This window comes from Symphalangus syndactylus, chromosome 6 (assembly GCF_028878055.3).
Source record: "Symphalangus syndactylus isolate Jambi chromosome 6, NHGRI_mSymSyn1-v2.1_pri, whole genome shotgun sequence".
Taxonomy (NCBI): domain Eukaryota; kingdom Metazoa; phylum Chordata; class Mammalia; order Primates; family Hylobatidae; genus Symphalangus; species Symphalangus syndactylus.
In genome coordinates, this window is record NC_072428.2 from 141042553 (window position 1) to 141055298 (window position 12746).

Here is a 12746-nt window from a genome sequence, read left to right on the forward strand (position 1 = left end):
TTTCTTTAGAGATAGGATCACACTATGTTGCCCAGGCTGGCCTCAAACTCCTGGGCTCAAGAGATCCTCCTACCGTGGCCTCCCAAGAAGCTGGGACTAGATTTCTTAATAGATGTCTTTGGCTTTTTTTTTTTTTTTTTTTTTTTTTGAGACAAGGTCTCACTGCCGCCCAGGCTAGAGTGCAGTGGCATGACCACTGCTCACTGCAACCTCAAACGGCCAGGCTCAAGCAATCCTCCTGCCTCAGCCTCCTGAATGGCTGGGACTACAGGCATCCGCTACCATACCCGGCTAATTTTTTTTTATTGTTTGTAGAGATGGGAGTCTCACTATGTTGTCTAGGCTGGTCTTGAACTCCTGGCTTCAAGTGATCCTTCCACCTTGGCCTCCCAAAGTGTTGGGATTACAGGTGTTAGCCACCACATCCAGCTCCCTAATAGATTAAAAAAATTTAAAGATGGGGTTTTGTCATGTTGCCCAGGTTGGTCTCGAACTCCTGGGCTCAAGTGATTCACCCACCTTGGCTTCCCAAAGGCCTGGGATTACCCGATCGACCCATCTTGACCTCCCAAAGGGCTGGGATTACCTGAGCTGCCCACCTTGACCTCCCAGAGGCCTGAGATTACCGGCATGAGCTACCTCGCCCAGCCTAGATTTCTTAATCTACAGAAGAACACTTGCATTTCTAAGATAAGCCTTACTTGACCACAATATATTAGGCTTTTAATACTGCATAGCTAGTGTTTGTTTAGGAGCTTTGCTCACATTTTAAATGTAAGACTGATCACTTGTTTTCTTCTTTGTGTGCTATCTTCCTCTGGCTTTGATTTCAAGATCAAGCTAGCCTTACGGAAGGAGCTGGGAAGCACTCCATATTTTCCTATGCTCTAAAATAATTTAAATAAGGCATTAACTGTTCCTGAAAAGTTTTACAGAATTCATTCATAAACAGGCTGAATAGAATAGTATGCTCTTCCGTAGCAGAAGAGGAATAAGACCTTTCAATTATCTTATTTAAAAAACAGCTTTGTTGGGGTTGGGTGCTATAGCTCACGCCTGTAATCTCAGCACTTTGGGAGGCCAATGTGGAAGGATGGCTTGAGTCTAGGAGTTGGAGACCAGCCTGGGTGACAGAGTGAGACCCTGTCACAAAAAAACAAAACAAAAAAAAAATCAACAAAAACAGTTTGAGATATAATTCACATTCATAGAGTTCGCCAATTTAAAGTGTACCATCTCTGTCGCCCAGGCTGGAGTGCAGTGGTCCTGCTCTCTGCCACCTCCACCTCCCAGGCTCAAGCAATCCTCCCATCTCAGCCTCCCAAGTAGCTGGGACCACAGGCGTGCGCCACCACACCCGGATAGTTTTTGTATTTTTTTTTTGTCGAGACGGGGTTTTGCCATGGTGCCCAGGCTGGTCTTGAACTGCTGGGCTCACGGGATCCTCCCACTTCAGCCTCCCGAAGTGCTGGGATTACAGGCGTGAACCACCATGCCCGGCCGGTGTGCTTTGATCAACATTACTTTTAAAGATCTCCGCATTTATAGTTAAGAAGCTTCTCTTCTTTCTAAAGCTTTGCATTTTCACCCGTTTTTTCCTGAACAGACTTGACAAAGGTTTATCCACTTTACTGACTTATCCAATAACTAAGTTTTTGTTTTTATTAAGCATGACTACCTTTGTAGTTGATTTCACTGATCTATGTCATTTCAGTAGACTTTAGGCAGGAAGAGAGGTAAGTGAATATATTTAGCAAACCACTGAGTCACAAGAGTGGCAGAGCAGGCCGGGCGCGGTGGCTCACGCTTGTAATCCCAGCACTTTGGGAGGCCGAGGCGGGCGGATCACGAGGTCAGGAGATCGAGACCATGGTGAAACCCCGTCTCTACTAAAAATACAAAAAATTAGCCGGGCGTGGTGGCGGGCGCCTGTAGTCCCAGCTACTCGGAGAGGCTGAGGCAGGAGAATGGCGTGAACCCGGGAGGCGGAGCTTGCAGTGAGCCGACATAGCGCCACTGCACTCCAGCCTGGGCGACAGAGCAAGACTCCGTCTCAAAAAAAAAAAAAAAAAAAAAAAAGAGTGGCAGAGCAATTTGGTGAATTCATTCTGATGAATTCAAGATGGGCACTTCATCCAAGTCCCCAAGTGTCCTGAAGTTTGAGACTCTGACAAAAGGCTGTCCTAACTCACAATGAAACACTGGAGTTTTGCAGAGATTACACATATGTCCATAAATGTGTGCACCTCTTTGGGGTTTTGCAATATAACGGATCTTTCTGTTGTGCGTCCTCTGGCGGTTTCTACCATGGAGTGCCATTGTTTTTACACTGTGTGACAGCACTAACGAGAATTACTACCGCAAATCAAAACACAAAAAAACCCGTTGGCAGAGCCATTACAGTAAGTCACCAATAGAAGATGTCAGGTAGCAGGCCAGTGTTCATCAATGGGGGCTACTCAAGGTACTCCGAGTTCAAATGGGAGGCAATGGAGAAGACAGACAGAAGCATCTAGACCAACCCTAGGTCAGAACTGTCACTGCCTTTCTTGTGAGTTTGAACAAATTAATGCCCTTGAGCCTGAATTTCTTCATTTGTAAAATGGTGACACACCATCTTTCCTGAGAGCATTTCTCAGGAACAGGGATAAGTGCAAACATCCAATCACAAAAGCTGCCAACTGTATGTGGCATACATACCTGTGTTCACATGGGGCAAAGTCTGACAGTGCAGAGGAATCACCTTAAATTTTTGCTTGGTGTCTTCTTGTCTTCCTAGTCATCATCACAGTTACTGCTGATGGAGACTGTACTACATCCCACGCCCTCTAATGCAGCAGTCCCCAACCTTTTTGGGAGGGACCAGTTTCGTGGAAGACAATTTTTCCATGGATGGGGGAGCAGGGAGATGGTTTCAGCATGAAATAATTGTTCCACCTCAGCTCATTTGGCATGAGTTAGAGTCTCATAAGGAAGGCCGGGCACGGTGGCTCACGCCTGTAATCCCAGCACCTTGGGAGGTTGAGGCAGGCAGATCACGAGGTCAGTTCGAGACCAGCCTGGCCAACATGGTAAAACCCCGTCTCTACAAAAATACAAAAATTAGTTGGGCATGGTGGCAAGTGCCTGTAATCCCAGTTACTCGGGAGGCTGAGGCAGGAGAATCGCTGGAACCTGGGAGGTAGAGGTTGCAGTGAGCCAAGATTGCACCACTGCACTCCAGCCTGGGCAACGGAGCAAGACTCTGTCTCAAAAAAAAAAAAAAAAAAAAAAAGGCTCATAAAGAGTGTGCAACCTAGATCCCTTGCTTGTGCAGTTCACAATAGGGTTCGCGCTCCTATGAGAATCTAATGCTGCTGTTGATCTGACAGGCGGCTGAGCTCAGGAGGTAATGCTCGCTTGCCTGCTGCTCACCTGCCGTGTGGGCCAGCTCCTAACAGTAATGGTCTGCGGCTAGGGGGTTGGGGACCCCTGCTCTAGTGGATATCATGCCCATGTTATTTAATCCACATATAATCCTCCTGGCTAGGTACTATTATTATTTCCAAGTTACACATGAAGAAACCAAAGCTTTAAGTAACTTACTAAAGGTCTCACAGTTATTAAGTAGAAGAAATGAGACTCTAAGGTGAATCTGACTCATGCTCTTAATTGCTATGGCTCTAATTACACATGCATTAAAAAAGGGGGGGTACATTGTATGTATAAGCTTCAAAGCTAGAGAAGTCAACGTGAAGAGTGAGAGCCAAGGAAAGGGGTAAATGAGCGTTTTAGAATGCGCATGTGCGTACTGGGGAGGAGGTCTTCATGGAACAATGAAACATTCCACTTCCAAGAAAATGTGGAAAATGATTCATAAAATAACAACTTATTGCTAGCAACTTCCTGTTAGTTACAAATGACCAAAGTACAACCTAAAATAAAATGAATCAGTTAGCATGATGTTCAGAAACCTCATTGATGTTATATAAATTCAGATACATGGGAAACAGCTCCAAGTGGGACAGAAGGCAGCGTGTGTGTGTGTGTATATATATATATATATTTTTTTTTTTTTCAGACAAGGTCTTGCTCTGCTGCCCCAGCTAGAATGCAGTGATGCCATCATGGTTCAGCGCAGCCTCAACCTCCTGGACTCAGGTGATCTTCCCACCTCCCATGCCTGGCTAATTTTCTGTATTTTTTTTTTTATAGAGACAGGGTTTCGCCATGTTGCCCAGGCCGATCTTGAACTCCTGGACTCAAAAGATCCATCCACCTTGGCCTCCCAAAGTGCTGGGATTACGGGGTGAGCCACAGCACCCGGCCAAGGCAGCATATTAAACAGATTAAAAAGTGACTAAAATTTAGCCAAAAGGTTCCCAGACTAGTCCCCTTCCCCCAAAATCGCTCTTCCCTTTTCATATCGAGATGAACCTGACTCTGTTCCCCCTAACCTTAGCACAAGTGTAATCACGGCCATGAAAGGAAGGTGTCAAGGTGCTTTCCTCGGATGCCAGATTCTGCAGGCGAGCCATCCCACTCTACCCACTTGCTACTGCCTTCGGTTATTCAACTGCGAACCTCACAAGCCCTGATGTCACCGTTGGGTGGAGAAGCCTTTCACAGCTCCAGGGTTCACTCAGTCATTTCACTTCCTCTGTTGCTCCGCCCTCACTGCTCTTTGATTACTGCACCATCAACACGGCAAATGCATTTCCTCTCATTTCTCCAATGCCTCAAATAGAAATGCCTTATGTCTTTGTAAGAAATAACATTGACCACCTGAAGTATGGCAAGCCTAGGTGCCAGAGTAGAAGCATAAGCTCCAAAATGCATACGTTCATTTGTGTGACGAATGTTTACTGAAAGCCAAGTTTCACTCATCCCAGCTGCCTCAAGACCTGGCAAATATTAAGATTTCAGTCTCCATCCTCACAGAGCTTACAGTGTAATGGCAAAGAAATAGGAGGGGCTACTGGGAAATACAAAGAAGTGCATCCCCCTAATGGCACCTATCAACTGTGAGGGATCATGAGACAGCATGGGAAGTCCTCATCGGGGCTTCTCTGACAGGGAAGGCTTCCCTGAGGAAGCGGCATCTAACCTGAGACTTGGAGAAAACCAGCAGGTGGCCAAAGGAGAGGAAGGAAGGATTCAAGGAGCAGGAGCTGTCTGTGTCAAGTCCGGCAGGCCTGGAGGAGCAAGGCAGTTTGAGGAAGCTGATGAAGGCCAGAGTAGCTGGAGGGAAATGCAGGGAGGAAAGAGGCACCAGGTGAGGCTGGGGAGGGAGGAGAAGGGGGCAAGGAGGGCGTGCCGGGAAGTGCAGACTCCTACAGGCGAAGGAAAAGTACGGGAGGCTTTAGAAATGAAAGCGACGGGATTAGAAACATATTTGAAGGAAATATCTCCAACAGCAGCATGGCAAATTAACCGGAGGGGGCAGAGGAGGCGCTGGGAGAGCTCGGCTGCTGGAACTGTCCATAGGAAGACGACACTGGCCGGGAGCGAGGGAGAGAGGTGAACAAGCCGGAAGCAGCAGCAAGGAGCTGTTCTCTTGGACCTGGAGTCAAACAGCTTTCCTGTTAAAACAGCTGGGAGGATGCGGGCATTTACGGAATCAGCCTGGTCAAAAAGAAAGAAAACAAACCGAAGAAGGAAGGGGAAGGAAGGAGATGGGCACAGAGAGATCAGTGTCAGGGGAATCTGAGCCATGGAGGAGAGTACGACCTCCAGGCTGAGGGCACAGGATGAGATGGAGGCCTCGGACAGGGCAGCGAGAAGTCCATATCCAGTGCTCCAGGAGGAAGGGGAATCGTATGGGATGTGAGTTATATCACTGGGGTCCGAAGCATGGGTAAGGACTCAGCTCAGCTGGCTGTGGGGTCGGAGCTGAACAGCTGTAGGGCCAAGAGGCCATTCTTCAACACATCCACCAGGAAGCAGAGAAAGTTCTGAGATGGGAGGTCACATGCCCTAGAGCAATGGCCAGAGGTGCTCAGTGCCCCGGGCCCTGATGACTTTCCAGCTGGTTCCAGTTACTTGCGAAGCCTGGTGACGAGTCCCACTTACCGATACCCCGAATCCTCCTAGCATTGTCCTCTGCTTAAACTAGTCAGGGATCTTCTGGTGACAAAACTTCTATCTACTCCAAGACAACAACCCTACCTCACCAAGTTGGAGACACCACCAAATGTGAAGTCACATCCTGACTTCACAGAGCTGAAATGTGTACCTAGACCCTACAGAATAGGGCAATATGTTACATATGGCGCCAACTCCAGAGCAACAACTTTAATTACAGGGATTTCATACAATTGTAACTACTCATAATCCAGAAACATTAAGTCTCTTATCCACGAGGAGTGTGTGAACTCAGCAGGGAAGGGTAGCGTTTGGAAAGCAGATGATCACCCGAGCCTTCTCGTGCCCTAAGTAATGATCGACAAGTAGCAGACTGTGCCCACACACCTGCCACTTTGATATCTCCACCAGCAGAGGTCAGTGCCCCGCAGTAGAGTCAAGAAACTTGCAAGCTGACTCTTGGCTGTGAGACCCAAGAGACAAGGGAATAATTCAATAGATGACCACAAATACACAGGGAGGCAATTCTCCCTTAAGCAAGTTCCAGCAGCTTCTAAGCCTCGTTTTCATTATCCTCCCCCCACCCTGAGTCTTTTTTATACATTCTCCCCCTAACTGTCCTACCCCCATGACATTTTAACAGCACAGATATACTGTGTATTTGTTCATGTACCGTGGCCCTTCGGGTTGCCAAAACCCACTGTAACAGCTGCAATTTTTTTGTCTCCCAAAAAGAACCAATCTTCACTTACTCAGGGTGTTACTCACTCCAGTTGAGAATGAATGAGTTTTGAGTGAACACACATTTTTGTTTTATTTATTTATAAATAGTGATTATTGGTTGCTTTGGGGTCTGATTTTCAAGCTAGAGAGAAAAGCAAAAGATCACTAAGTGCCGGCCCCCTGGTTTTATAGAGAAAACTCTTAATGACAGCAATAACAACAAGACAAAGCCCCGAGAGACCTCACGGGTTGTCCAAGGAAATACAGTCCCTTCATCACAGATCTGGGCCTGAATCCCGAGATGCCTTACTAAAAAACAATGCTTTCTTTCCCTCCTATGAAAAGTGGCCCCTACTTTTACTTATTTTGATCACTGTAGGTGAGGTTGACCAGTTTTGCTAGAAACAAGCAAGATTGGCTGGGTGCAGTGGCTCACGCCTATAATCCCAACACTCTGGGAGGCTGAGGCAGGCAGATCGCTTGAGGCCAGGAGTTCGAGACCAGCCTGGGCACCATGGTGAAGCCCCATCTCTACTAAAAATACAAAAATGAGCCAGGCATGGTGGCGCATGCCTGCAATCCTAGCTACTCGGGAGGCTGAGGCATGAGTAGCTCATTACTTGAGCCTGGGAGGCAGAGGTTGCAGTGAACCGAGATTGTACCACTGCACTCCAGCCTGGGCAACAGAGCGAGACAAAAAAAACAGAGAGAAAAATAAAGCAAGATTGAGGTACATTCTGGAAAGAGGATTCTACTTCGTTGTTGTTGTCATTTTGTTTTTGTTTTTTGGAGACATGAAATTGAAGTACAGTGGTGCAACCATATGCGCTCGGGTGATCCTCCCACCTCAGCCTCCCGAGTAGCCGGAACCACAGGCGTGCACCACCATGCCTAGCTAATTTTAAAAATTTTTTATAAAGACGAGGGTCTCACCATGTTTCCCAGGCTGGTCTTGAACTCCTGGATTTAAGCAATCTTCCTGCCTCTGCCTCCCAAAGTGCTGGGATTATAATGGTGAGCCGCCACACCCGGCCTGGATTCTACTTTGGAAAATCTTTGCAAGTGAAGAAGAATAGGACAGAATGGCTGAACTGGGATGAAATAAGCGGCAAATGAGGAGGAAGAGGAGAGACAGTCAGGCTGGCAAGACACTCTGCTAAGAAGCAGGTAAAACCGCCATAGCAAGTTATCAAAAACCTGAAATAGCCCAGCTCCTCCGGCAGCTGGGAGAGAATGCGGACAGCTCTAAAGAGGCTGCAGACTTCATGAAGTGGTGCCAGTGTGGAGCGGGTTTATTAATCACGGATAAAACCGCTGAATAATTACCTACCTCAAAAAGCATTCGCGAGTTGTGTTTAGGTGCTTGCAAAGTACCTTGTGCTTGGTCTTGGCTAGTAAATTAGTTCAAGGCAGTTAATATAGATAAACACAAACACAGCGAAGATGTGGTCGGTGTAACAATTACAAATGTAAAAAGCAAACACAGAAAGGGATTGCTGGCTGGGCACCTTGGCTCCTGCCTGTAGTTCCCAGTAGTTAGGGAGGCTGCAGCGGGCAGATCACTTGAGCCCAGGAGTTGGAGACCAGTTTGGCCATCATAGTGAAACCCTATCACTACTAAAGTACACAAATTAGCCAGGCATGGTGGCATGCGCCTGTAGTCCCAGCTACTTGGGAGGCGGAAGTACCACTTGAGCCCAGGAGGTTGAGGCTGCAGTGAGCTGAGATCGCATCACTGTACTTCACCCCAGGTAAGAGCGAGACCCTAAGGGACGGAGGGAGGGAAAAAAAAAATCCCAGATTGCTATGGGCAAGGCTTCTCATACACAAAATCATTTCCTCCCCCAGTATCCCCACAAAGTAACTACAAACACTTAATGAAATCATTGAGATTCAAAGCACTGCTGAGAACTTGCTATGTGCCAGCTGCGGTAGTAGTCATGGGGGAGAGAAAGGTGAATGCCAGAGAAGTACACAGGGTATTCAGGGAAGGCCTCGGAGACCAGAAGAGACTTGAGCTGAGCCTTGAAGTCTTACTAAGATCGGTGTGGCATGGAAAGCATGCAGCTCTAATCACGTGCCACCCTCTAAGGCACAGACACAGTGAGGGAGACACAGAGCAGGGGGCTGGCACACTATGTCTGAGGGCCAAATCTGGGTTTTGGTAAAGAAGTTTTACTGGAGCCCAGCCCCGCCCCCTGGATTGTGTTAGCCGCTTTCTGCTTTCTTGCTACAAGGGCAAATTGAGTGGTTGCGACAGAAACTGAGACCGTAACACCCGCAAAGGCTAAAATATTTACTATCTGACCCTTTACAGAAAAAGCTGGCCGGCCCACGTCCTGTTTATTCCAAGAGGGGTCTGTGAACCAGCAGCAGGAGCGGCCCCTGTGCTAGTCAAGTCCCACCCCAGACCTAGAGAACCGGAATCTGCCTTTTAAAAAAGATCTCTGGCTATTCTTATGCACAGAGAGGGAGGGGCACTGAGCCTGCGGAGTAAGAGAAGTCTGCACTTATCGGATATGCAGACAGAGGAACGTGGTCAAGACTGTCCCATAGAGCAGTGAGGCCATCAAACCCACCCTTACAATGTCCCTCTTGTCGTGGTAAGAAGGGTTGACAGCAGAAAAGGGATGGCAGCTCCTGTCATAACCCAGGCCAAAGATGACCCAACTAGGCAGGGTAGAACTCAATCTTTCTTCCTAATTTCACCAGTGCTTCCAAGATGTTTCTAACAAAGATAGTATCAGGTATAACTTATTAGGAAATAGAAAAATCTTGGTAATGAAAATATGAGTAATCATGTGTTTCCGCGTACAGCGAATATATCTTGGTTGAAGCAATGCCTCCAGACATCAATGCATACATGAAGACATTAACAGGGTATGATGGATGCTGAAAGATGAAATGAGGATCTCGTCAAGGGCTCCCTATTATGTAGGATATTTAGAGGTGTAATGTCTTACTGTTGGGACTTTTGTCCCTGCTAAATAAGTGTGAGATTCTGCTTGATATTCAATTTTCCTGTATTTTGGATGAATAAGCAATTTAAAGTTCAAAAGAAACAAAGCTGCATTTGGACTACCACGCCAACACTGTTCTTTCTTCTAACTCAGCTCAGCCTCAAAGTCACTGTTTAACATTCTGCCTCCTTAAGAATCTAGAAAAGTTTGACAGGGTTATTCGTGGGATTCAGTGTGCTTTAAAGGAATGACAGCAATATAGATAAAAATAGATGGGTGAAGGGTGGAAATTCCTTTCTTAGATGCTTAGGTTTAATACTTTACATTCATTACATTGGCAGACACAATGCAAAAGAAAAAAGAGTGTATATCTGCTTAGAGAAATGCATAATTAAATTAAGAAATCTCAAGTAAGAAGAAGAAAAGGGACAGGACACCAAATCTGTGTTGAGAAGAATCTCTGTGTTGAGATTCATTAATAAGTCTTTAAAAGCTCATGAATTCAGTACAATGCTTAATGGCACTTAAGCAATAATAGTAACGAACATTTATGAAGTACTCACTATGGGTTTACACTGTTTTTAAATGCCATGATATGGATTGTCTCATTTAATCCTCAAAATACCTGATATTAGCTCTATTTTAGAAATGAGAAAACCAAGGCACAGAGAGGTTAAGGAACTTGTCCAAGGTCACACAGCTAAATAAGTAGTAGAGGTTCCTCTCGAACAGAGGCTGCTCTCTAGTCTCTTCTTGCCTCCCTGTTGATTTGCAAAAATTGTAAATGTAAAAGACTCTCATTCTTACTAATATAAGAGACAAAACCCTGGTGATTTAGACATTCAAAGTCTTATGGAACGGGCACACCATTCCACCCTGTGGACAGTGGCCAAGATTTGGCCTGCAATATAATGAAACTGAGGAATAGTGAGATGGGTTCGAATGAAGACCCTGGATTATTTTTCTGTAGGATGAAATGCAAATGAAGTCCAGTAAAATTCTGAAATGCACCATTTGTTACCAATAAATATGGACACTTTTAATGACAATGACTATGAACGCATTCTCTTCCAGCTAACATGTTTGTGAAATGCTGCAGTGAATCTAAAAGATAACAGACACCCGGCTAATTCTATTGGGTTAACACGTCTATGCTGGCTGTGCAGGCTTATTTAAGTAATTGCCTGACTGTGAATGAACAGAGGTATTAAAGTAAAGTTGGCACAAGAGACAGCATCCACATGGCACATTCTTTGTTTCGAGAGCTTTATTCTATCAATACTCCTGGAAAAAAGAGAAGTTGCTAAATAAATAATGGAAGCACACAAGACAGTGTGAAGGCCTTTTCAAGTCCTCGAATTGTCAAGCATCTTATATAAAGTTCTTTCCCGACTTTGAGCTCATCACATTTCATTTTACATATTAATTTTGCATAAGAGCAAGCTCATCCCCTTCAAATGTTAACAGCCTCAAAATAAGATCCTGGTGAAAGCTCATCACATTCCATTTTAAATATTAATTTTGCCAAAGAACGAGCTCATGCCTTTCAAATGTTAACAGCCTCAAAATAAGATCCAAGTTATTCACCTGTAAGATACAAGAAGAAGACAGGAGAGGGAAAAAAACCAACCAAGTGAGAGGAGAGGCGACAGAAATGACGGAGTGAGAGGGTCGCCTGAACTCAACACCGATTCAATAACCTTTTCAGGTTTTCCTATTTAACTTTCCCCATTAAAAAAGAAGACACACCCTATCGGTGGTATCTTCACAGGCACAGATAAGGGCACCAGTCTATGATTAAGGGTCTGGACTGTGGGTATGATTCAGGGTTGCCTCCGAGTGCATAGTGACAAGCACAAACAATTAGCGCTTCCTGACACCTTGCTCTAATTCGAGTTCGGAGAGTAAGGACAAAAGGGCCGCCCATCCGTGCGGATGCCGGGCTGCGGGCTGTGCTCTGGCAGCCTGGCTTGCGTCCCCTCCGCGGACGCCCGGTACCCCGCAACCCGAGCTCGCCGGCGCCCGCATCCCCGCCCCGGTTCCCGCCTCGGCCCCTGGGCTTCCGCAGGACGCAGCTCGCCGTGGGGCAGCGCCGGAGACGGGGCGCGGGGTCCCTGGGGGTCCCGGTCCTCGGGCGGCCCGGCCGTGGGAGCGCCAGGCCGGCGGCGGGCGGGGCGCACTCACCTTCGTCCTCGAACTCCAGCTTCTCCAGCATGCCGGCTTCCGCGGGTCCCAGGGCCGCCGCCAGCGCCGCCTGAGGGGGAGGAGGAGGACAGCGATCAGCATGAGCTGCGGCGCTCGTCCCCGGCCGGCGGGCTCGCGGCCGGCCGAGCGCTCGGGCCTGGCTCTGCCGCGCCGCCGGGAGGAGGGGCCTGGCGGGGGACGCGGGCGGCGGGGGCCGGGGGCGGAGCGGGAGCACGGCCCCCACCCGCCCGAGGCCGCCGCCGCTGCAGGTGGCGCGGCCGCGGCCCGCGTGCCCCTCCGCGAGTGGGACGCGCCGCTCCCCCCCCGCGCCTTGGTACGGCCCGCCCGGGAGGAAGCGTGGGAAGGGACGCGGGAGCCCGAGGGCGGCCGCGCCTAGGCCCGGGGCGCCCCCCTCCGGCCGCGGCCCGCGTCCTCCCCGCCGTGCGGCCACTGGGAAAGGCCCGCGGCCCGCCCCCACTCCGCCCCCCGGCGCCGCTCACCTTCCCAGCACCCGCGGCCGCGCTCGGCAGGCTCCACCTGCGCAGGTGTGGGCTCCGCGGCGCGGGGGCGGGGAGAGGGGCTGGAGGCTGCAGGACGCCCCGGGGCACCAGCTAGGGGAGCCTTTCTCGCTTTCCCCTTCCCTTTCCAAATTTTAGATGTAACTGCCTATCCTCGGCCCCCTTAACAAAAATCGTTCCGTGGGCTGCACGTATTGTAGATGCACTTTGTCGCTATCCATTTTTTTTTTTTCCAGCATGGAACTCTTAATTCGCGTCCTCTCTTCGCAGCCGAGTGTCTTCTCGGTTGAGGAGCCGC

The 12746-nt window shown here is 48.3% G+C and overlaps 1 protein-coding gene across 18 annotated transcripts in view; it reads right to left on the reverse strand.

Moving 5' to 3' along the window:
* Positions 1-12746, reverse strand: part of PRKAG2 (protein kinase AMP-activated non-catalytic subunit gamma 2) — a 327100-nt gene that overhangs the window by 65731 nt on the left and 248623 nt on the right. For 11 of the 18 annotated variants that reach the window (XM_055284598.2, XM_055284600.2, XM_055284599.2 and 8 more), the window contains one exon: positions 11931-12000. The exons of 5 other annotated variants lie outside the window; for them this stretch is intronic. In XM_055284598.2, coding sequence (XP_055140573.1) covers positions 11931-12000 — 70 coding nt within the window. Of the gene's footprint in view, positions 1-4563; positions 4600-11930; positions 12001-12430; positions 12454-12746 lie in introns of those variants that run through there. 2 more of the 18 variants (XM_063641723.1, XM_055284601.2) reach the window with 2 other exon arrangements.